The sequence below is a fragment of the Chelmon rostratus genome, chromosome 7 (genome assembly GCF_017976325.1).
Source record: "Chelmon rostratus isolate fCheRos1 chromosome 7, fCheRos1.pri, whole genome shotgun sequence".
Lineage (NCBI taxonomy): Eukaryota > Metazoa > Chordata > Actinopteri > Chaetodontiformes > Chaetodontidae > Chelmon > Chelmon rostratus.
Window position 1 is genome coordinate 1,983,642 of NC_055664.1, and position 25,712 is coordinate 2,009,353.

At 41.3% G+C, this 25,712-nt stretch overlaps 2 protein-coding genes across 2 annotated transcripts in view; both read left to right on the plus strand.

The window, feature by feature from the left end:
• The window catches only part of sez6b (seizure related 6 homolog b), a 133,765-nt gene extending 125,322 nt beyond the window's left edge, over positions 1–8,443 (plus strand). The window contains exons 12-18 of the mRNA XM_041940681.1: positions 679–870; positions 1,810–2,004; positions 4,691–4,726; positions 5,046–5,154; positions 5,562–5,661; positions 7,551–7,559; positions 8,414–8,443. Of these exons, the coding sequence (XP_041796615.1) occupies positions 679–870; positions 1,810–2,004; positions 4,691–4,726; positions 5,046–5,154; positions 5,562–5,661; positions 7,551–7,559; positions 8,414–8,443 (671 nt within the window). The remainder of the gene's footprint in view (positions 1–678; positions 871–1,809; positions 2,005–4,690; positions 4,727–5,045; positions 5,155–5,561; positions 5,662–7,550; positions 7,560–8,413) is intronic.
• A 6,249-nt stretch (positions 8,444–14,692) lies between these two features.
• phf12b (PHD finger protein 12b) lies at positions 14,693–25,496 on the plus strand. Its single transcript, XM_041941330.1, has 15 exons — positions 14,693–15,388; positions 15,698–15,879; positions 18,051–18,123; positions 18,251–18,707; positions 18,968–19,088; positions 19,187–19,319; positions 19,413–19,577; positions 19,979–20,122; positions 20,605–21,349; positions 22,392–22,496; positions 22,614–22,760; positions 22,883–22,978; positions 23,093–23,175; positions 23,282–23,420; positions 24,310–25,496. The coding sequence occupies exons 1-15, from the start codon at positions 15,323–15,325 to the stop codon at positions 24,774–24,776; spliced, it is 3,123 nt and encodes a 1,040-aa protein (XP_041797264.1). The 5' UTR covers positions 14,693–15,322; the 3' UTR covers positions 24,777–25,496.
• Positions 25,497–25,712: the final 216 nt, after the last annotated feature.

Consider the following 25,712-nt stretch of genomic DNA (forward strand, 5'->3'; position numbering starts at 1 on the left):
ACTAAAAAACAAAAACAGACATCTACTGTACTTTAATAATGCAAGCAGAAGAATGAAGGGTGTATGTGAGCGATGTAGATCACATCACTCACTGACATCACCTCAATGGTGATGAAGAGTGAGGGGCAAGTGCTTCTCTTTCACGTTTCCCACCCAAACTGGCAACCTTCCGTTCCCGTGCCCAATTAGCGAGACATATGGAGTGATAGACTGTTGTTGCAAAGCTTGATCTGTAGTCATTTGTGTTATTTGTGATTTTAGATGAGGCCTAAATTAGTAGCATCGCTACTTTTAACATTGCCACTCGCAAAAAATGAATGTTGTATAAATACTGCAAATATATTTCTGTTTATGGTTTTGATGTATTCACTTACTGGAAATGTTTAATTTGTGCCACATTACAATCGTATGTCAGTTACTTCTGTCTTGTACACCTCTGTAATTCTCAGCTTGTTTGCTCATGCCTCATACTTAAATACTAGCTTCATCATTGGTACATCTTTATCTCTCTAATCACTTCTCACTTGTAGCAAAGTGCTACAGACCAGCCGAGTTTCACAATAAAACAGTTTCCTGATGTTGAGTTGAGTTAATGTCTCGGCCCGGGCAGGATTGAGAGACTATGAAGAGAAAATGCTGGCTGACCAAGCGACCATCTTTCTTTGTTTGTCCATCCAGTGGTATCTTGCACGGACCCTGGAAAGGTGGAGCACAGCAGGCGGGTGCTGTCAGGTCCCCATTTCACCGTGGGTTCGACCATCCAGTACATCTGCAACAAGGGCTTCGCTCTGTCTGGAAACAGTCTGCTAACCTGCTTCAACAGAGGATCTTCAGGCCCCAAGTGGAACCAGAAGCTTCCTAGATGCCTGTGTAGGTTCGAGTTAAAGGGCTTCTCAAGGCCTAGTTACAGCAGACACTGCGTTTTAATCAAGAGACACAAAAATTCCACTCAGTCCTGAGCAGCTAAGTGACTGTAATATGGGCTGCTTTCTAAAATTTTTGCAACCATCCGAAACAGAAAATCTGTCTCAGGCACTTCTTGCCGTGATTGGTCAGCTGTGTGGAGGTGTGAAAGTAGTGCTGTTTTATAATGTTACCATACATGTTTCTGGCATATCTGGCCTGATTGAAAAGTTGACCTTCTTTTGGTGATTTTAATGTTAACATCAACGCTGGCTGACCTCAGTGTCCTGGCCTCCTGCCACTCCTTTCTTCCTGCATGTTTCACTCTGATTCAAATATAATTTCCTCTTCAAACAGCCTTGAGGGCATTAACCTCATTTGCATTAGGACCTCATACTGTGCCTCACCTTCTTTCTAGGTGGAGACGTATTAGATGGCACTGACTAACAATTCATTTAACTGGACAATGGAAATTACTGAAGAGAAGACGAGCGAGGGCATTGTTATGCATGAGATGGAGATCATGAGCAAAAGACAATTATCATGTCAAAAAAGGAAAGCTGTATTAAAGGTGTGAGAGTCAGCATACACACAATGAAGTAGTACAATTTATGTCTCTGCTTTCAAAATAACGACATGTAGCTTAAATGTGTGTACTTGTGCGTGTTTACCCCAAACTATGTATGAATGAGCGAAGTTGCAGTGAATTGAGTTTTCTTATTTGAATCTACAGACTCTTTGTGTGACATCACATTCATATCATTTGGGCACACGTTTTATGAAGATATGCTCATTTTTATCTACACTCACACATCTTTTCTACACTCAGTTTCTCAGGGCTTTTTTCCTGTGTGTGGTATAAAACCACAGCATTACAGTGGTCACATGTTTCCCCTTGAACTCCAGCTGAGACCTTCGAGCCGTGCAGTCACCCAGGAACCCCAACCTATGGGATCCCCAGCTCCACCCACCTTCACTTTCAGGCTGGAGAGACCCTCAACTACTCCTGCCTGACAGGCCACCAGCTGCTGGGTGAGCCTGTTCTCCACTGCGTCCCTGGACACCCATCTCAGTGGAGTGGGTTGCCACCTGTCTGCAAAGGTAAAGAACTGCAGCCTTAGGTGTTTCATACATTACAAATTTCAGTTGAACAGTTTTAAAGGGTCCTTGAAAGTCTGTATTATGAAATACCTGATCAAATTTAAGAAGAGGGAAAAAGGGTGAAAAATTAAAAAATTAAAGAAATCATCTTCATTCACTATATAACAGCACACGTTCCTGAAATGTGTAGCAGAAATGAAGGCAGACCACACACGCGTCCATGTGGCTCAAAATGCCTTGGGCAGAAGTGCAAGATGTTTAAAAAGAAAGAAAATCTGCATCTTTGATTGTCCTCATAAAATACAATTCAGTTCAGCTCAGCAGTTCAGAGCTGAATTTATTCAAACTAAACTGAGTTCAAGGTAACTAATAAATAACTGAAATCTGTTTCATCTGTTTCAATCTAATTCAGCCCAATGTCATTGCCCATTGCAATAATAATTAATAATAATTGTCTTTTTTATTGTGTATAGGCTACTATTGTTTATTAACTTAACATTAATTAACCCCAGTCACAGTCTTTACAATGTACAAGTACGTCAAACTTGTACATGACAGCAGTACTAAACGTTCTTAGTTTCATTACACCACTGACCAGGACACAAGCAGCTCCTGTTATTTGACATTTTGAATGACAGATTTTATGATTTTATGTTTAAATCAACAGAAACTTAAAAAAACAATGTTTGATGACAGATACCAGCACTTCTACTTTATACCCACCATAAAGTCTTAATTCAGTCGGACACATGGAGTTTGATTTTTACTGACTGATTTTTACTGATTGATTTTATGGATTGATTTTGATGTGATTTGATTTAATTTTGATTGATTAATTATGATTTGGTTTTTTTGTTTTGTTTTTTTGGAATATGCCCAATTGCCAAAATTTAAAGGGACAGTGGCGTGGGGGAGAGGGGTAGGGGGATGGGACGAGGGAGGAGTTTAGGGAAAAATGGAAGGAAGGTTAGAATGGTGAGAAGGGAGGAGGAGGGAGGGGAGGATCAGGGTGTTGAGGGGAGGAGGAAAAGGGAACTACTGTTTCTTTCTTTTTCCTTTCCTCCTTCCCCTGTTCCTTCTCTTCCTTTGTCTCTATATACACACACATACAGTATATATAGATAGATAGATAGATAGATAGATAGATAGACAGATAGATGGTGCTGTCAGAGAGCTGCCGGTATTAATTTCTGCAGAAGCCACAAGTGAGACCAGTTGCCCTTGCTTCCATATACTGCTTAGTATCACCATAAAGCAAGCACAGCTTTCATATTTGCTGGATTGTGTTACCACCACACCACAGTGATACACTACAATCTGGTGTTGCCACGTCATCAATCAGAATTTTTTTTTGCTCATTTGGTCAGATCCCTTAAATCTTCCTTATTATTGTTTAAGGCCGCCACTAGAAGACTTTGATAGTTTGAAAGACAATTTAACAAAACAAGAAACAGGCTACACAAAGAAGACCGAGCATGTTTCAAAAAAGCAAGAAAAACACATCAGTCACAGTGAAAGCTGAGGCAACATGTTTTTTTTCCCCTGGATTTTGTTGTCCTGACACTTTGAAGAAGGCTCTGCCAGTCTTGTGACTGAAATAACAAAAAAGTTGGCCTTTAGTTTGAGCCTGCACCCGGATCAAAACACCTAAGGGAGGCAGGGTGTTGTAGGGACACATTAGACAAACAGCCAGAGCGGAGGAGATACCTGTCAGGGCGCTGGCGAAGATGTGTGTTTGCAATGTGCTATTAGATTTCTCTGAGGCTTCACAGCGCAACTGCTGTGCATCTGCAAAGTACAGAACTGACACTTACGTATGGTGTTATATTCCTGACTCATTCCTGTGTGTGTGTGCATGCTTGTGTGTGTGTGTGTGTGTGTGTGTGTGTGTGTGTGTGTGTGATCAAACCCATTGACACATTTATCTGTCTTGCTCTCTCAGCATCTCTGCTTCTGTTTGCTTCTGTCTGCTCTTATGTTTGTCTATGCATTTCCCCAGTGGAACAGAAATGTACATCGTACCAAAATTCTAGATAGCTAGATAAGTTCTTTATAACTGTTCAGGTACAGCGCTACAACTGTTCCTGTATATTCAAATGAGTCTAAATTGGCTAGATTGTGAAACATCTCACATTAACAGCACACTATAACGTGTTTAATCAGTCAGCTATATGAATCTGAGCTCCGTAGCTCAGGCTGTGTAACATGGCTGTCAGTCATCATGGAAGCCAACTCATTGCCTCCTACATATACATCAGAAGTTATCTGGTAAGCTCCAAGTAGCTAATAAATAGCAAGATGACAAATTACAGACCAATTTATTTGTGGAATTAAATAGATGTAGAATTATTGTATGTAACCAAACTGTACAAGCTACACATTATTATGGTGCTCTTATGTGCAGCCATTATGCAGCCAATGCATAAATAAATGCTCTATTCCATTCGCAGAGAAAAAAATATTTTCCTATCCTCCAAATGTGCGTTTGTGCACTCAGGAATGAATTACTGATGAAACCTTTAGCTACTTTGAATTGAATTTGCATTACTTTCACATTTTGGTTCATCTGCTGTGTCATTAAATGAGTCACAGATATAAAGTTTGTTGAAGCACTCTTTACTTGCTTTCTGTTTTTTAATTAATTAAACCTGTCCCATGTTTAACATTGGTACTGTATCCTCCTCAGCCCACCCAGCAGACTATGATGAGCGCAGATTAGAAGGTAAGTAATGCCAAGAAGTTAATTTTACCTGCACGCCTCAAGTCTGCATGAGCATAGAAGAGTCTAATCAATGCCTGTGCCAACAATATTGCCTGTGTTGCAGCTTGAGAAAACCTCCAGTAAGGATCCCCAACATGTCATCAATGATGGAAAAACAACCTGAATTTATTTCGCCCATTTAAAATCAGCTAATTGGTTTCTAATGAGTTTAATTCTGTTCTGGGTTATGAATCATGATACAAACAGTGAAAGAGTTCATCAAAACATTTCACCTGTCAGTCAGTAATGTATTGAAATGTCCCCTCTCTTTCACAACCAGTATCTATGGCAGACCTTAGAATGGAGGGGGCCAAAGTGGCATTTGCTGTCTTTATCCCCATCACCGTCCTCCTCATCCTCATCACTGGGATCTACCTCTACTTCTCAAAGTAGGTTCAACTGACCAGTGAAGATAGGAAAAATGTTCACATTTTTATACAAATAAATGTTGCCTCAGCTACATTTATCACTGATAAAACACAAATCATGAATTACCTAATGATGTCTAATGATCCTCTCTGTGTAACAGATAGATAGATATTAAAGTAGATGCATAACTATGTGAAAGGAGGAAGAACTACATAGTTTTTGTTCTGTTTAAGTAGGATGAATTCAAATAGAGGAAAATGCTAAAACTAAATTTAGCCAAGAGGCTGAACTGCATTATAAAAATAGCTTTCATAGGATGAGGATCCGCGACATGAATGCTGCTGCCATTATTCCAGGGTGATAATGATTTCCTATATATATTGTTTTTTTCTCCTTTGTCATCCATGTTTTCTCTGCCTGTGATCAGGGTTCAGAGGAAGCCACTACGGCTCTCCCTGTCCTCCAGCTTACCATATGAAAACATCACTGCACAGTCTACGTTTGACAAATCTATCTGTGAGACAACGGTGAGTCAACATGTGCTGGCCATTTATCATCCTTTGATGCACATTTTTATCATGTACATTCATCACTCACAGTCACCGTCAACATAAATAACTGCACATTGTAAATTTCATTGTATATATTGTTTATTGCCTCATCCTTTGTATATATTGATTTGTTTATATTTTTGTACTATTTAACTTATTGTTCAGTCCTTTGTATGTCTTTTTTCTTTTTCCTATCCAAGTACATTGAGTGCAGCGTTTAAACTGGAGTCAAACTCCTTGTATGTGCACACGTGCTTGGCCAGTAAAGCTGATTCTGTGGTTGGTTAGCCTCCATCTGCATATATGTGTTTTCAGCTGGGCCTGGTGCAGGGTCTTCTGTCCGCTGCATTGTTCTGGAGCACCAGGGCCTTTGTCCACCTCCTGTTTTCCACTGAGTACTCTATTGCTTCTCTGTCCCAACACCCAACATCACTGGATCCTTGGTTTGAGACCAGGGAAGGTCTTTCAGCATGGCAGGAAATAGTTGTTGGGCCCCTATTAGCCCCTCTTTCCTTTGATGCCCTGCGTGATGTGGACAGTTTTTTAGACTACTTCCTGGATCCAGACTTGATGTGAGAATATGAACAAATCATTTTGTTAATATACAACATGTTAGCCCAAAACAGTGCTATAAATCTTCAAATTAAATTTTAATACAGAAAACCTCTTCTGAACAGGACTTCAAGATCAGGTAGTGAAGCAGACCCTACTTATGTCAGTTGTGTCTTACTGGTGCAATTACAGTTTTAATTAAATAAGCACAGATTGGTTAGCAAACAGTAGCAGGCCTTAAAGCTTCGGGGGGTCCTGCGGCAGGATTACCAATGAAGCCGAGCCAGTAATTGCCCCAGGCCCCAAAAAAACCTGAAGTCCAATGTGCATTGGTGGTGGTTTCTGATTATTTAATTACAAATTTTTGTGTTAGGGTTAAATTATAGGGTTAGGGTCTGGCATTATCCTTTGGCCCTGTGTTGCAGAGAACTGCTGTATCAAATTTCAGTTGTATATCATTGCTAATTTTAGTTCATATTGTGCTCACACAGCACACATTCCCAAATAAAGTCACGTTTAGTATAATCACCACAAACTTAATGATACACACTGAAGCTGATGTACTTGATGACAGGCTTCATACATATTGCACAGAGGCCTGCAGGTTAGAAGGGTCAATAACAATAGTTGGAGACCAGCAGTTCTCAGGAATTCTTCAGTCCCAGGGAATTTGGTGGGCCAGCTTTGGACGCAGAACACCTGCTTTGTGAGAGAGTCATTCAACAATTTACATTTGCTTACAAGAAATTTGTGACAGTAAACCAAGTTAGTCACCAAAATAGCATAACCTGCTGGAGATCTATAACAATAATTTATCTGGGGCCTAGATTCCTCTGGATGGTAATGTTAACTAGGAGCACAGTCATACATCTATGTACAAGTCAGCTGAAGTGAAAACAAATTTCTGCAGATTTACCCAAATTAATTCACAAATCTAAAATACAAAGTGATAGATTGCATATTTGCTTCCTTGTGGTGCCTTTGGCCGCAGGTGCAGCTTTGCACACTGGGACAGAGTAGGCGCTGTGAGCTGTCTGACTGTTTTTCAGGTCAAGAGCAGAATTCATTTTTGGCTGATAACCTCCATAAAGCACGAGATCCTCTAAGCAACCAATTGAATAATAGCAGCAGCTTTTTCTCTATAATTAAGAACTAGGAGCCTCTTTCATTTTTAACTACCAGCATTGGCTTTTACCTGTACATATTAGTAAATTACAAGGGATTGTACACGGTACATAATCATTAAGATACAGCATTCTTTCTTTGTGTTGAATCATTCTTTTGTTTCTTCTTCTATGTTGGCAATCCTGAAGAACAATGAGGTGAGTTTGTCCTATTCTGAATGCGGAGACATTAGAAACAGTAGACATTAATGCATTGCATAAACTGCAAGTTAAAGTGTCAGGTGTCAGAATAGAAAGTGTCTCAAGATAGGCTTAGTCTGCTGATACTCTCATCTTTTGGTTTTCTCATGGTCAACAAATTACATGTGCGAACCCAAACAACACCTTCTCACATGTATTGATGTGTGTGTAAAGCCTGATTTACCTTAATGTTCAATGCCATAAAACTCTGTGGCTATCTTTTGTCTAAAAACACAATGAGCTGCACTGTGACAGATAATGTAGATAGTCCCCAACACATGCATTAATAAAAAAAACTACAGTAACCAGCTGTTTTAAGAAATTACTGGGCCTATTCCAAAAAAAAGGAAAAAGTAATAATCTTTGTATTTTTGTATTGAGGCGTTTATAAAGAATTGCACCTAGAGAATAATAGAAACCAGAGGGCTTAGAGCACAGAGCCACAGACAGGGATGGGAATTCAGACAGTAAGTAAGTGCATTAAAATAACAAATCTTTGTGTTAGTTTGTTTGCTCTGGCAAACAGAAGACGTCCTGTGCACTGTATATTCTATATGTCTGTGTTGTACTGCTTATTCATAACATGCATTACATAAATTGTGTTTTAGTTTTTTAATTCAAATGCAAAGTGGTGACTGTTAATGTGTGATTACAGTCCTGATTCCTTGCACATCAGGATTTCTCTTTCGTGACCTATGATGTGACATGTATCATGTATCATCATCTGTTTTGGAGGTAGAGAAAATGTTTGACAAGCCCTGCTGCATAGGCAGCTCTCTTTCTGTGGCCTCAAGTGTTCATTCTCTTCACAGGAAACAAGAGAATATGAAGTTTCAATCTGAAGTTCTGAAGCCAGTTTGTGTGTTTCAGTATGGACATATAAGAACGCTGCTGGCCTTTTCAAGGTCTGTCACGCTCACACCTTTGGTGACTTCCTTAACACCTCCACCCTGTTCCCTACACTGAATATGAGCCTCCCTTTATTTATCCAGCAGAGGACACCACACCAGCCCTGGAGAGGCTGAGCCACCGGATTATTTTTCTAGTCCTTCAACAGTAATAGTCCAGCAGCAGCAGCAGTTTGTACAGTTTTTAATCCTGTGCTCGCATTCTGAGGACTTTCAGTGCAAAGTACCATCTCAGACCACAGGGAATCAATGCGAAGCTAGTGCCATTAACTGCATATAACCACAAATGTTATGTTGTGTTATGTACATTATACACTATATGTCTCCTGCCACCATTTATAGAAGAATGCTTATGGATTTATGGGATGTCTATCAAGAGTACGGTCTCACAGAACAGCAACGGCATTTGCTTTAAGCAGTGTGCCCAAAAATGTTGCTCTTTGAACTGATTCAACCTTCTGAGATAAGAACTCAGAATGTGCCTTAAATTAAAGGCCCTTGAAGGAATATCTTTCTTTCTGAGAGTGAGATGACAAGATTGACTTCAATCTCATTCTGCGTGCTCGGTGCAGAGCTGGACGTGGTTAGCCTAGCTCTGCATAAAGACTGGAAACATGGAGAAACAGCTAGCCTGGCTCTGTACAAAGGTCAAAAACACACCCACCCACAGCTCACTACAGCATGGTGTATCTCGTTCATTTGTACTCAAGCAGAAAAATATAAAAGCAACTATTTGGGGTTTATGGGGTGTAATTATTTTTTGACAGGTAACAGTTTATCCATCCAAACATTGTTAACAGTAAAACAGAGGTGGAACAGGAAGTTCAGCCTTCAGCAGGTGTGAAAAATATACACCTTGATACAAGAACAGAACAGAACAGAAGCACTGCTTGACGCAAAGTCATGTAGACGGTTGGAGAACTTCATAGTTTGCTTATTTACACAACGTCCTCTAATGATAGTGGCAAGCACACAGCAAGAAGCAGCAAAGACAGTGCAACATAATGTGTCTGCTGCCACTGGGCCTTCACCATTAAAACTGCTGGTCCACTTTTCGGTTTTCATTTTGAACAGAGCCAGGCTATCTGTTTCCACCTGCTTCCAGTGTTTATGCTAAGCTAAGCTAACCACGTCCTGACTGTGCACACACTGACATCACTCTTCCCATCTCACCTCCAGGACAGCAAATAAGCGTATTTCACAGAATGTTGAACCCTTTCTTTTAAACGTAGTACTAGCATAAAAATTAAGATTATATACTGTAGGTATATTATCAATAAACTTCTCCCTGTACACAACATCGAATTCCCATCGGGATAATTTGATTTATATTTCAAAATGGTGATACTGATTTCATACGCTCATGTGTAACATACGGAATTAATAACAAAGACGTATGATTTCTACTTGGTTTGTCAGGATCAGTTTAGCATTGCAAACTGAGTGTGAACATGTTCAGTGACATGATCCCATGCGTTATTCTTTCTGTGATCCAAAAGGAAATTGCACATAAAGATAAGCTGTTGTTCACATTGCCTGTTTGAAGATTGCATCTGAATTTAAAGCATTACTGTCTTTCAACCATACAGTATATATTGTCCTATGATAATATGAATCACGCAAGCTGGTGTTATGACAATGATAATAATTAACCTATTTTTGATTCATTGTACATAAAGTACTGATTACACTACTTCACAAACATCTTCAATAAAAGTTATTGTTCAGAAGAAACTCTGGATACTTTGTCTTATTTGCTGACTCATTAGTCTCCTTGTATGCGTTGTATGTGAGCCAGTCATTTGTGTCCATTTGATTGTGTGAGATATTTGTATGGCAGAAAGTTCAATTTGTAGAGAAGAATAATGACACCGTCTGCACTTACATTGGTTCCCTGTCAATTTTGTCTGCCACCAGGTCCGACCTCCCAGGAAAATGAAGGCTGACTGGATCACCAGTCTGGCTGCTGGGACCAGTTTTATCTGCTTTAATGTCTCCATTATAGACTAAATAAATAAACAAACTCAGGTTTTTTCTCCCAATGTTTTCTTCTACTCCATCCAGATGCCAACCCCTGCTGTAGTTACTTGCTTGTGCGAAGCAATACTCTATGTTGTTACTCCAGGGTTAGGGTTAGGGTCAAAAGTTGTCTGTGTCCACTTCAACTTTCAACTACAATATCAAATTCAGTGTTCTTGTTTTCTAAAGGCAGATTCATGAAACACACATCTATAATCATTATAATGATAGTAATTCATTAATGCCATATCTGGGATAATTTAATACACTTTACTTGACAAATCAGGCAGGTAAAAGCTAGAGCTACAGGTATAGTAGAGCTGGATGTGAAATCAGTCTAACATTGGAGGCAAATGGGAGAGTGCACAGGGACTTATGTAAAGGTACAGAACAGGTTTTAATAGCAAAACCCTCATTTAGCTGATGCTCAGTTTGAATTCGACTCAAACTTCTATTGAGGGTTTGGTTGATTCTGAGCACTTTAACAGAGGTCTACATTTCAGGTATTAACAGAACACACAGCTGTTAATCTTATGTCAGTTATGAAGAACAGATGAAAAGAATCTATCAACACCATCACTGTTAGAAGGTCAAAACTTCCATCACACTCATTATTCTGCCCTTTTCTTTTTTTCAAAATCATTTTTCGCTTGCAGCCTGTTCTTTGAGTACAAAACAAGAACGGTGCACTTTTAAACCTCTGCATGCACCCTCTAAACGGTGACTTGCAGACTGACAACCACTCATTTTTTTGCTTACCTATTAATCATGTCAGGAAGGAAAAGAAAAACATTGAGTGAAGTTTCATAAATGGACGGCTGCCACCCCCTGCCTAGACAGCCACAATGAGCGTGTGCACTGTGACGTCCCCACATTTAGCCAACAGCAAAGCATTATCTTCCTTGCTTGGTAAAGGTTTTATGTCGTCTGAAAATGTGAACTTTACAGAACACACAAATATTTGAAATCTGCATGTCTACTTTTTCATTAATATAGAGGGCAACAATTCATTTCCCACTATGATGACATATTTCTCAGTCTTTAGTTTCAAAAGCGAGCGTACAAAAAAATTCCATGTTATTTTCACTGGTGTGATTGAAGCTTATGGAAAAAGTATAAACACACCAGCGGTTTTGACAGTCAGAAGGTCTGTTCTCCTGCAGGTTCGGCCAACTTTCTAGAGTGTCACAGACAAAAAAACAACGATGAAAAAAGGCAAAGAACATGAGGAAGCAGAAACATCATGTGGCATTAATTAAAGCAATCCATCATTTTACTGGTCTTTACAACACAGAAATAAGTGCAGTCACTCTAAAGTCACACTGAAAGTGATTCATTTTGCAAGAAGTGGATATTGACATCTCTGTCTTCCATCGCATGAAGTTTCATTGGGACTCCTCTGCTGTGTCTCCACAAAAAGAAGTCAGTAACAGTACCATTAAATGTGATTATTGGCTGTCTAATAAAGTTGTGACATGAAAAAAACTGCAATGCATCTGCTGTTCAGCATGTATTACATGTTTGTACATGTAATACATGTACAAACATATGTTTGCCTTCATGTATGCACGGATCTGGGTAAAAAGGCATTCTTGTAGCTGGCCATAGCTGGATAAAATGTTCACGGAAGAAACATATGCGCATCTATAAACAATTTGCAAGTGCTAAACAACAACCAACAACAAGCGAGAAGGACAATATTGCATATTTTTGGCTTCCAGTGGGTCTACAACGTTAAAGTGTTGATAGACTTTTGTGTCATAACTCTGAACAGAGCCAGGCTGGCCCTTCCCCCTGCTTCCAGTGTTTATGCTAAGCAAAGCTACCCATGTCCTGACTCCAGCTCTGTATATACAGACATCAATCTTTCCATTTCACTTTCAGAAAGGTAGAATATTTTCCAAATTTAATTTCCAGATTTTTTGCATGAAACTGTATAGAGGCACAGACAACATGGTGCACAACAGATCCATATGGTTGAAAGGCAAAAGCAGGTCTCATATCTTTCATTACTGGCCCTAGAAAATGGAAAAATAAAAGTGCTTCAGGCAGTCCCTCGAAGTATATACATTGTTATATAGAGTGTGTTTGATAGATATTGTGCGAAATATCAACGGCTCTAAAATCATCAGAATCAGGTAAAGCAAGTGTGGTAGGCCAAGGCTGCAATTTGTTGCCACATTGAGATGCCAAAAAGGCGATGTGGACTAATTCCTGGGATCATGAAAATGTACACCTTAATGGTGAAGACAAACCCCGCTTGTTACAACTGTGTGTCGTTACTGTGTTTGAGTATATGGAGTCCTAATGCTGGACTAAATGAAATATGGTTATAAATGTCAATGTGCTCATGCAGTTGACATTGTGGGACTCTTGAATTAAACCAAGACTTAATTTACTTCTCATCACCTATGTTCACAGCAAATAATGTTGTGCTTTAATTAACAGATAACTCAAAACCACTCTAACCTGGCTTTGTGGTCAGTGCTGCACCTTCTGTTGGGCCCAAATGATCTTGAAATCATTGAATGATTGATCAGTGTCCACATTCGCAAAGCCTCCCGAAATTAAGAGTGTCCAAGTGATAAATTGGTAATAAATGTTTATTATCATAAAACCTGAGCACAGAGAGTTCCTGTTTTAAAATCAGTAAACTGTAACCCTTGTCTCACTGAAGTCCTGACCTGCCTTGTGGGGCTCAACTGGATGTAGGTTTGTGAAGGCTAATAACACTGACCATTCTGGATTAAAATCAATCAAGAACAAAAGAATATCTGAATGTATTGATTTTTATGTTGCTATGTACACAGTTACATGAGCAAACTGTCCTGAGATTATTATATTGTAACTGTAAAATTTTGCAGTGAGAATTTGTTTGGTCAGCCTCTCAAACATAACAGATCACTGCCTCCCTCTGCTGGCAAGGGCCACAAATGACCCATCATCTAGGAGGCAGGGATGTGGCTGAAGCATTATCTTCAACAGGCTGGCATTAAAGTTTGACCTTCACCTCATGCAGTCCACCAGGAACTGGATGTTTGTACTCTGATTAGTAAGACTCAAAATGAGGACTGCCACCTTTATTGTTTACCATCTGTCCATACAACCTTTTACATTGTGACAATTTTTTTGTAAGAGTTTGATCCAATTTCTGAAAAAGTTATGTATGGTACACACAGAACTTACTATTGTGATGGTGGTGATGGTATTGGTTCAAGAGTGTTACTAATGGTTCATCTCACTTTTGTGTCATCACTCTTCCTGCCCCACAGACATCGATTTGGTTATCTTGCGTGTTAGCCCCCTTTGTTTTCCTTTCTTTTACAACAAAGAATGGAAAATCGTACATATGTACACTTTTAAAGTTGCTCCACTTTTTTATGTACTTGTTTATTTATATATACACATATGTGCATTTCTGCCTAATAAATCGCAAAGCAATTGTAATGTATGTGCTGCACACTTATCAACAAGGAAATCTTCCTCCAGAAAATATGTGCATGTTCATGTTGTGAAATGATTAAATGATCCCAGGTGTAAGACAGAAGCAGTGGTGGCAGCAGTAGCAGTAAGAGGAGTGATAGTGGTACAAAAAGTCATGGTACAATTTGTATTACCAGCTGTGTTAATAGTAATAATGTTTAGCTGCAGACACAGTGGCAGCAGTGCTGGCTGTAGTAAAAACAGTAGCCTACCATTGTGGCAGAAGAAGCTGTGCCAATGCAACTGTGGTACTGAAAAAGTCATTCTAGGACCAGTAAGACTGTGGTAAAGGTGCAAGATGCAGGCAAGGGTGGCAGCAACTCTTTTCTAGAAAAAGCAGCAAGTTACTGTAGTAAGTATTACAGGTTCAGCAGCAACATCTAAAGCATGTGAGGAAGAGATATCAGGAACGTCCTTTCGGGGTAGTGATAGAAGCAGCATTATGTATTACTCTGGAAGCACTCTGTAGATAATAATGGCTAGTAAGAGAAGTAGACTAAGACATAATTGGTGATATATATATATATATATTAGTGTCATTCTAGTACAATAGTAGAAATCGGATGCAATGTAGACAATCTATCCGCTCCTTTTCACAATACATCCTCGCAATTATCTATATCCGCTCCAATGCGCATGCGCGTCAAGCGATTCGCGGTTGCGCCAACTGGTAGAGGATGTTGCTAGCAGCCAGTGTAGATGCACAGCCTTTTTCACAACAATAACATCAACCAAATTTGCATCTCCACATACCTCATTTCAGGATTATAGATTCCGAACGCTATCGGATATCGTGCATTGGACCGCACCACGCCGAATTTCCTTTTGTATTTTTTGTCTACATCTTCTGTTGACAATGGGAGCGGAGGGGTTTGCAGGTTTACAAGGCTGCTTTTTGCAAGAGCAGAAACAAGAATCATGGCTGGCCAGCTAGGCCGCAGATGGATTTTGTATCTAAGAGCAGCACTCTATTGATATAAAATACTGTATGTAGGCTTGGCACCGGCACATAATAAGTGGTGCTAAGAAGACAATGTTTTAATTACACGAGTATTGCTAATTTTTGTTGACTTTTTTGGGCCCATAACACAAGCTAGTGAGCCCGTTAGCTTCACAACCTTGACTGGTTGACGTCTTGCTTTCGTAGTTAGCATCTTTAGCCAGCTAACGATAGCTAGCATTGCTTGGCCAACCATCCGCTGGTCAAAAACATTCGGAAAAGGACATTTATTGCGGGATTTACTCTCATCGTTGTGTGCCTGGCAGGGATTTGTATCGCAAATTCCTTTTGCAACGTCTACTCCTGGATGAATGTGGGACAAAATGGAGACCCCGACGATTGTGTACGATTTGGATACCTCTGGGGGCTTAATGGAGGTGAGGTTGCATTGCCCGGAGGCCTTAATTGAATGAAATATTCCGTTATTGCTAATGCTTTAATGTGTTTTCTAGTAAATTAATTGCCGTTTTCACCAGCCCGCCATAGACCGCTATCAGTAATTTCTCAGCTAGCTAACTTCATAGTTTGGTTTGATAATGGAGGCCACAAGTTAACGTTACAGCTCCCCGCAATCTTAGCATGGAATAACACAGCGGGCACAAAGCTGCATATTTTTCAATTCTGTGGACAAACAACCAGACAGCGCAGCCGTGATCTCATACTAAACACATGAACAACTTTTACAGCAAATCCAAACACTGCTGGCGCCCCCGAAGTCAGAGGAGGTAGAGAAGAGGAGTCGGAAGTTGGTGAGAGACGTCCGGAGGAGCGGCAGGGCCACCAACCACGACACCTGCGACAGTTGCCGGGAGGGGGGAGACTTGCTGTGCTGTGACCACTGTCCTGCAGCCTTCCACCTCCAATGCTGGTTAGTTACAGTTACTTGAACAAAAGAGGTAGAGCGTGGGGGGCAAGTTATGCACGCATCAATGCATGCTAAGTGTAGAAGGGACAAGGGACTGCAGCTTTGAGTCTCCGTTAGCTACATGCATAAGTTAGATGCTAAATGCTAACTTCTGTGAGGGTTTGTTCCCCAGGTGGAGTTGTGTTTTCACTTATTGTTCTTGGTGTGGCAGACATGAACATCTGACACATCACTGACGTGTGGGAATTAAATTGTGCCCCAAGAGCCTTGAACTAGATAAACGAAAGATTTCACGAGTCGTTATTGTTCAGTAAGTCTGAGCTACATGAATGTGCTGTTATTTCTACCAGCTATGGGTGTGTGTAGCTATCGGTGGGTTCCTCATATTCACGGTGTATTCGTCCATACAGCTGCACCGTGGAGGGCGATAGTGAGCCTTGTGAAGCACTTTGTCAAGTTAAATGACCAGCACACCTTTATTCCCACATTAAAACATATCTCGAAGTCATTGCCAGCGAGATTGTGATTAGCGTGAACGAGATCGGACGTGAAAGTTCAGGGTTATTGAATAGTGTTTTGAGACCAAAGGCGACAACTGCTAAACTGATGTATGACGATGTCGACTGACTAAAAGTAGCTAATCGTTAAGTCTATTCTCACTTTTCGGCGAATGTGTGCCGTTATATATGTGGTGTTGGATGCGGCTGGGCGTATAGTTGCAGATTTTAATGTTACAATGATTATATGTCTTATTCGTTATTGTCAGAACAAAAGACACGTTAAATAGACGCACAGGGACTAAAAGAGACGTGTGAATGCAGCCTTGTCAGTGAAAGTGGCTTGAATTAGCGTGCAGTCCGTCCTCTCCTCCTGCCGCGGCTGCAGCCGGTGGAGCCGCTGCTGCTAAAAATGGAGTCGAGGCTGCCTCTGTTTACAATATGGCGACCTCACTGCTCTCTTTTCTATTCCACCGCCATCTTACCAACCTTTAAAATTCTGCTTTGAGATAGAAAGCTTCCATAAATAACACGAACGCAATGTTTTTGACATTTACGGAGATGGAGTAGCGGCATTGCAATGTTTGTTGGGGACATGTTACAAAGTTGGTCCCATTGTAGTCTCTCCGCGGCGCCGCTGTGCACGGCTGTCCGTTAGACATCTCCATGCATGATTATTTTAACTTTGGTTCATTTCAGACTGTCACTTGGAAACGACCATACAGAAACGTTTTATCCATATATGGTCAGGCCTGTGAATGGCTTCATCTTCACAATTTGCACTGTCATATATCGCTGCATATGGGAAAGAAACTTGCTGCATGGATATATGTTATCTCAAGATAGTATTACACCGGGTAACTTTTGATGGTCTTTGCCTGTGGATGGGAGATTTTAGGCTGTAGATTAGTCCTGCTTCAGGCGTCTTCTACTCGATATTAATCAATCATAACATTGCTCTCCTTGACTCGTTGTTGTGTCAGCCACTTAGCACATGGGCGCCTTCAACATGACAGAAGTTATTTTTCCATCCTTTGTCTGTCTGAACATGCTTAATTTGAATTATATCAATATCAGCTGTGGTCACTTAACTTGAAAATGAGCAGTTGTTATTATGTATGAGTAATTAGAATATTTTTTTATCGTTTCTCTTTGATATTGTTCAATCAAGTTCCTCCTGTTGAGATACAAATGTAACCATATTGGAAGTTTAGATTACTTTGCACGCGCCAGGCATTTTCTTTGATGTAATGCAACTCTGAGTCCACTAGATGGAGGCAGAGGGAGTGTTGTTTACCAGCTGAGTGGTCGCTGGTAGGCTGCCTCTCACAGTCGTTGGAAATCAAGTGTCTTAGTCATTCATTTTGAGTGTGTATTTAAAATGGATTTAAATCTTTATATGCTGTTAGTAACATTGGAATGTTGGGTAAATTGGTGGGAGATGTAATAAGAAACAAAGGTACATTTTTTTCACAATTACAAGACAGCTTTCCCTTGTAAAATCATGGTAAATAATCAAAGTTCTTTATTGTTTTTCTCATATGAAATTAGACAACATAAATGTGAAGCATAATATCAAGACTGCATAGATGGGTGTTGAATAATGAAGTTTATACATTTTCCTGCTTTAATTATCAAGCTGGTCACTGATGATCATATTTTATCTTCTTGCCACAGCAACCCACCTCTAAGTGAGGAAATGCTTCCCCCAGGGGAATGGATGTGTCACCGCTGCAATGTTCGAAAAAAGGTTAGTGGCAAGTCTTCTCTTTTCCAAATCCAATGCTACTATCGTGCTGCTGTTGAAATGTAGAGTAACATATTTGTATGCTATATGGACTGATAAATCTGCCTTTGGCTTTGTTTGCTGCGGTCAGAAGCGAGAGCAGAAGTCGGAACAGACCAACGGCCTACCAGAGAGGTCTTTGTCTAAGTGTTCTGTAGCCCCGGCCGTGGAACTGGAGCTCAATGCCGGCCCACTGCGGCTCGATGGCCTGCCCCCAGGGGCTGGAGCGGCGGGTCCTGGTCTACGAGTGGCCCAGGTGCGCCTCTTGGACCGCAGAACCAGCAGCAGGCCTAGCAGTAGGCCTGGGACGCCCACCTCGAACACTTCGTCCACCCCGACCCCCTCAGAGGACCAGAACGATGGAGAGGACGAGGTAGCAGAGCCAGAAGATGAAATTCTTGGCGCAGAGCTCGAGGGTGCTACGCTATCCACTCCGACGCCACGCCTCCTCAAGAGGCCGTTTCAGCTGCTAATAGCAGCTGCTATGGAGAGAAACCCTACACAGTTCCAGCTGCCCACTGAGCTCACCTGCACCACTGCACTGCCAGGTCAGTCAGAATGAAAAACTTTCACTGTGAAATGCCACTGTACGTACTTCAATTCCAATTAAAATCTGACGGTGAAGGAAAGAAATCTCTTCAGTTTTGTTGATGGCTCAACAAAAAGTGAAATTTGGTTTCTCAAACCTCTGTGGCCTGGTGTCCTATTTTTAGGTGAATTGAGCACTTCATGTTGTTAACTCATGACAGAAAAGGGATATCTAGATTGGATTGTGTCTCAATTGATCCGAACTCATTTTGATTTTTAGGCAGCAGTAAACGCAGGAGAAAAGAGGAGCTACTAGGAAAACCATTTAGGAGGCCTCAGCATGAGCTGGATTCCAATGGTCTGGTTCCTCTACCAGTCAAAGTCTGCTTTTCATGCAACAGGTAAGAACTACCAGATGACCATATTTACCAAAATGTACACACACACACACCTGGAATATTTCTGTTTATCTCGTACATGTTTGTACTTCCTCTCACAGGAGTTGCAGGTTGGCCCCACTGATCCAGTGTGACTATTGTCCCCTTCTGTTCCACATGGACTGTCTGGACCCTCCACTCACAGCTTTACCTGCTGGCAAATGGATGTGTCCAAACCATGTTGAGCACTTAGTGGTAAGAATGGTGGTCTTTGCTCAGACAGAGCTAAAAACAGTTTTTGTTGAGTGCAACAAATGATCAGTTTTGAAATGTTTGTCTGACGTCCAGCTGAATCAGAGGAGCCTGAGCCTGTCAAGCCGCTGTCAGCTCTTCGATCAGTTCCAGGACAGGATGTCCCAGCACGCCGTCAAGTTGGACTTCCTGCGTAGAGTTCATCGACAGAACGCACCCAACCGACGCACCACCCACCAGCACAACAGGAAGACCATCAAGGTAGACTTAGAGATTCTGGTGGTTGCATATTGTGTTGAGTTTTCAGTATTTCTTCAGGCGTAGGGGTTATCTGAATATGACAGACAAACAGATGAAGGGTGGGGAACAAATCGATTGGAGCAGTAGCTGAGGTTCCCATCTTTTACCCTTGATTTTTGTGCATTAATCATGTTTTGACTTCCTCTTTCTAAGTATGCTATGCTAACAGAACAGAAAAGATGGAACAAACTGAAATGATTCAATGGACGTGAAATATTCAGTCACAACATCTGAATTCGATCAAGAATGTGCTCAGATGTTTCTACTTAGACTGGGCACCCAAACACAGTCAAGATGTGATATACCCTGCTCAGATAGTTAAAGCTGTTTAGTTATTTCTAATAATCACTGTTTGGATTCAGGTGCCAGATGCCATTAAGTGTCAGTACCAGAACCCTCCTTCCACGCTGCTTCCTGCAGGGGTGCGCCAGTTGGAGCTGGTTTGTAGCGGCGTGCCCGACCATCAGCTCTCAAAGCATCTCACCACAGATGTCGAGCAGCGAGAGGTAGGCAGAGGAAAAGCTGTTCTTCAAGCTCTTACAACAGCATGACACAGTTTACTCTGTCTGACAGTTGCCACCTGCAGTAATGGCTTGTATCTTATATGTGCTACATGAATAGATATGTTGATGATTTTGAAGGTTCCTTCTCCAAAGGGGAATAGAAAGTAAAACTTTTAAACTTTTAAAAGTCTGATTGCCAGTCAAACTAATGTACTCTAATAGAAAAACTATGGAAAGTGTGGCAACCAAGCTAACCTGACTGTTCAACAGCAAGCAGAGGCATAAAATTCATGTTTGTTTTTTCCTCTTACTCTAGAAGGTAGCACAAATGCTCCACAAAAGTCCTACTAGCTTTAAGTTATATCAAAATATTAGCACAAAGAAAAATGATTGATTTGTTCCTGTGATATAAATCCCTCATCAAATAGGATAGGGTTCTAAAAAGCTTCTCATGTTATAAAACATGGTTCTGCTGTGTTGGACAGTGGCTGCAGGACGTCATCGCCCTCCAGTGCAGCATTGTGCGACACCTATCTGTCAAGCAGAAGGCTTCACCCACAGCATCCACCCTGACATCAGAAACATCGCCTGCGGAGTGGATTTCTGAGCAGAAAGCCAGCACTAAATCATGTATAACATCAGATGACGTGAAAACTCAGGCCTCTTTAGAAAGGACTTCTTCCCCTGACCCCTGCTCTAAACCTTGCAGTACACTTGATGACCCCCTGGGGGCCTCTTTTTCAGTGGACCCCCTAGCAGAGCTGGGTGTTTGTAAATGCAGCATGACACAGTGTCAGAACTGTAGAAAACCCAACGGACCTCTCGCAGAGGATTGTCAACCTCCCAAAGCCAACGGACCTGTAGACTGTAACAGTGCCTCAGACTCCTGCAGGCAGGCTGAGCTGCAGCACAGACTGAAATCCAGCACAACACCCCCAGACTCAGCTCCTGCCTCTGGACTGGCGAACCACATAAGAGCAGAAACCGTTAAAAAGGAGCCTGAGAGCACTACAGAGGCATGTGCTGAGAAAAACTGCCCCACCGCCCCGACGATATGGCCCCACAGCGGCCAACAGGACCACAGGAGCCAGATAGAGCTCCAGGAGGAGAGTATGAGCAGCAGTGAAAAAGCCTCCTACTCCATCACCAGCTGTGCCCGCTCAGACACACCACCTAAAGGCAACCAGGAGCACGGCCCAGCCAAGCTGGGGTCGCCATCCTCTACTCCAGGTACACTTTCCTGAGCCAATAAACTGCTCGTGGCTTGTTGGCTTCCCACGTTCACTTGTGTTCACATTTAGAGCTGCAAGTCATCAGTTACTGACTAATTGATTTGGATCAGAAATTGAAGTGTGCAGTTCTGTTTACAGTACAGTAAGTACTGCTCCCAGCAGACCACACACACTGAAACTCACATCTTCACTTGTGCGATATCAGTTCATACTACACGGGGCAATATCAGTATTCTCTCTGTAGAATAATGTGAATGTGTGTTTTACTTATTATATTTTTGACTTTTTTGTCATATATATTTTACTGATGCTTGATGCTTCTCTCTATTACAAGATCTCCTTCACTGCTGTGACACTGCAAATTTCCCTCTCTGGGATTATAGGGGATTATCTTATTTCATGGAAGAAATATGATGATATTCAGTCTACAGTGCCTGCTCCACATGATTTAGAGTCAGTCGATGCCTGGGAAAAACTTACACATACATTACTTATTAAAGTTACCATCTTCTCATGGTGTTGGTGATTGTACCAGTATTTTCTAAACCCAAAAGCATTATTTAAAAAAGAAAAAGTATTTGTATTGGTTGTTAAATCGAAAAAAATGTTAACCTACAGAGGGTGGATTCAATACCAAACACCTGTACAACCTACAGCACTGCAACAAATCTGAGTCTTGACATGTTGAAGGGTGTTAAATGACTTCTGTGATTATTTTTGCAGCATGTCAGTGTTCAGTCACTTTCCACCATACACTTAAACCTCTGTCACTGAGATACTTGACCACACTTTATAGCAGATCATAGCGCAACAGCTCCCTCTTGTGATCAAAGGGAGCAGCTTCCTTTTGTCACAGCATACGACAGTATGACATGACAAACCAGTGTTTTTTTTGTATACAAATTTTAATATAAGCTTAATATGTAGTTCAAAATGGAATCCTGTACATGAATTAAGGAATATTGTTTCCATCCAGCTAAATGTCCAATGCAGTGTCGACCATTGACCACATGTTGTCTCTGCACATTTCCTCGCTACAGACATAAAGGCTGGTCCTGCACTGATGGACTCACTGCTGCCCAGCACTCTCTCCTCCATCGCTAACCTGTCCAGCTGCATGAAAGATGGAAAGGATGAGGATGGAGGTAAGTGTGGTTGCTCAGTTGTGAGACAGTGTGTGACAATACATATAACAGAAATGCCGTGTCTGATGAAACAAACAAACGGACCTAATGGTTGTGTGTGTTTGTGCATCCGATCAGGGATAGAGCTGGACAAACTGGATGCAGAGATGATCAAGCTCCTGGCCTGGCAGAGGATCCAGCAGCTCTTCCCCCCCAAAGCACCCAGCACTCCACTTCCCCTAGCCACTGCTGCTGCCCCCAAAACTCCATCACCCCACCCTGACAGTAAGACATGAACTCGCTCTGGGATGGCTATGCAGTCTGTTTCAGATCTCAGCTCTTGTTGATTGAGCGTATGAGTTTTTTACTGTTAAATGAGTTTGAATGAATGTGAACCTTCCTACCAGGTCAAAAGAAGGTACAGGCCCGTGCTGTCTTCTACCCTCTGACAGGAAAAGGAGGAGCTGTTAGCATGTGCTATAGGACGTTATACATAGGATCTGGTAAGACTTGAAATATGTTTGATATGTATAGAGGTGTTAGTTTGTCTTAGATGATCATTATTGAGTTTTACTGTAAAATAACAGTTCACTATTTCTTTAATGTGTTTTGTAAAGGTGCTGACATGGACGTGTGCCTTACAAATTATGGTCATTGCAACTACATATCGGGGAAACACGCCTGTATTTTCTATGATGAGGTATGGGCTTTTAAATTGCTATACTATATATGTTATTGTACTGTACCACAATTCTTCCCCTTTGAGTATTAAAGACATGGAGGTACTGTCTGTGTGTCTTTCATAGAATACTAAGCATTATGAGCTGCTCAACTACAGCGAGCACGGCACGACAGTGGACAACGTCCTGTACTCCTGTGATTTCTCTGAGAAAGCCTCGCCATCTCCACCCAGTGGCCTGGTGGCCAAAGTGCAAGGCATCATCCGTGAGTCCGTCTCATTATTAACACGGATAAATTGTTTAAACCTCTCATTCATAGCATGTGCAGGTCGGAGGGTCATCAGCGTAATTTTGCAAATGCAGTCAAGGCAGTGAAATGTTTTGAAACATGGATTTTTGCTAACTGCTACCAACCTGCATCCACCATGGCTGACAGAAATAGGCTAACACACCTGGCAATTCAACAAGCCCCACCAAATATACTTTTTCTAAAGCATCAGCTAGGAACATATCAAAGCCAATGAAAGTAAAGCCTAGTTTTTCTGCTTTATAAAGTAAAGATCTATCTATCTATCTATCTATCTGAAATCACATTATTAAGTCATTTGTTTCTTTTCTGTAAACCGTGAAAATCTGTTGAAGTTCGACATATCTAAACCTCTGTGGTCATAACGTCCGGTGAAAATAATGAAACACACACCATAATCAGATAATATGTGACTGGAATATTTAGTTTGTCCAGATATAAATATATGTAAAGACAAATTGTGCAATGTTGTTCATTGATATTCATTAAGATTTTAACATTTTCTTATTGAATTATTGAAATTTCATTCATCCATCACATGATTAGACACTATTTCTGAGGCCCAAATGTGCTGAAATTCACAGAATTCAGAAAAATGAAAACCGGAGACACAGAATTTGAGGAAAAATAACGCAACAACTTGCAAGACTTCTATATTGGCGTCACAACTGAATTGCAGCTTGAAGTCATCATTTATGACGGCATGAAAATCTCGTATCCCTTCTTCTTTACTTTTGGTGTACAACCTGTGCCGCTGTCTCCCTCTTCCTTTAAATTGTAGCGACAGTGTTCACGTTCCATCTGTCACTGGTGCCTGTCTTCAGACTTCTCCCTGTGTTCTCTGCAGGACGCAGTAAGAAGCGCGAGGATGACGAGGGTCCCAGCTCAGTGGCGGGCTTGCTGCCGGCCGGTGGCGTGATGAGCAGCCAGCCTCAGGGTGGCTTAGCCATGTCGTGCAGCTGTAAGGCGAGCAGCTCCAGCCTGATCGGCGGCAGCGGGGCAGGCTGGGAAGGCACCGCCCTGCTCCACCATGGCAGCTACATCAAACTGGGCTGCCTCCAGTTTGTCTTCAGCATCACCGAATTTGCCAGTAAGCAGCCCAAAGAAGAGCAGACTGCCACGCCTGCCGCCAGTTGCACTGGCGCCACCAGCAGCAGCAGCAGTGCGGCCAGCACCAATACCAGCACCGCCACCACCACCACACCACCACCACCCAGTACTGCCACAGTGAGCAGCCCATCCAGCCAGGATGAGGCTGACACTGAGACTGTTCCTCCCCACCAAGTGCCCATACACGCCAACTCTGTTCCATAACCCTCACATTAAGTCCCGCCCTCCCTCCTTTTGTTTTGCACCTTCCAAGTCACAATGAAGGGAAAGCTGCACAGCTGGTTGGTCAACAGGGAAAAGTTTATTTTTTCATTTTTAATGGTTTATATCTTTGCATGAACTTGAAGTATTATTGACAATCTCTTCTGTTTTTGAATGACTGACAGTAACCTTCTGTTCACTTCAGACCATTAGGACTTTGAGCGAACATTATTTACCTATGCTCACTTTTTCTTTTGCCAGTATATTGGTCATGTATGGTGTAACATTATTTTGTCAGTCAGTCCATTTAGCACAAACCTTTTATTTTGTAGTATTGAATTCCATACATTCTAATTTCTTTTGCTGCTTTTGCACCACAGGTAGCTATATATGTATGAAAACATACATGCTTATACACTATATGTATATATAATGTAAAAATATAATTCAGTGCCTCTCAATTGGAGAAACATTGGATTTCATGTAGATTTACCATTTTTTGGTTTTTAACTGTACAGTTCATGGAATTTGTGATACTGTGTAGAGTACCAGAAGTTTTGTGATAAAACTTGTTCTTAGTCTGTACTTTCCGCTTTAGTCCATCTGTAAATAGGGTATTGTTTTAGCACTCATTTTAACATCTTGTGCTGCTCTGTATATAAGCACTCTTTGTCTGTACCTGCTTGTCTGTTCAAACCTGTAAATACAGAAAGATTTTCTAAGAACAAACTTGGTGGGATTGTGTCCTGTTACTTTCTGTCTTCTGTGGGTCTGTCTGGGACTTTGTATTTTAATTCTTCACATTCTGCCTCATAGCACAGCACTAATAAGGGTTATAATTGAGGACTTAATGATTAAAGGTCAGGTAGTATGGAGAGAGAAGATAAGAGGAACATTTCGGCTGGACAAAATGATTGCAGACAAGTGCTGTTTGACATG

Excerpts from the sequence above, each read along its gene's own strand:
- phf12b (XM_041941330.1), top strand. The coding sequence starts at position 15,323 with ATGTGGGACAAAATGGAGACCCCGACGATTGTGTACGATTTGGATACC. Across the intron at positions 22,497-22,613 it reads TGGAAAGGATGAGGATGGAG|GGATAGAGCTGGACAAACTG; the intron begins GTAAGTGTGGTT and ends GCATCCGATCAG. Across the intron at positions 23,421-24,309 it reads CAAAGTGCAAGGCATCATCC|GACGCAGTAAGAAGCGCGAG; the intron begins GTGAGTCCGTCT and ends TGTTCTCTGCAG.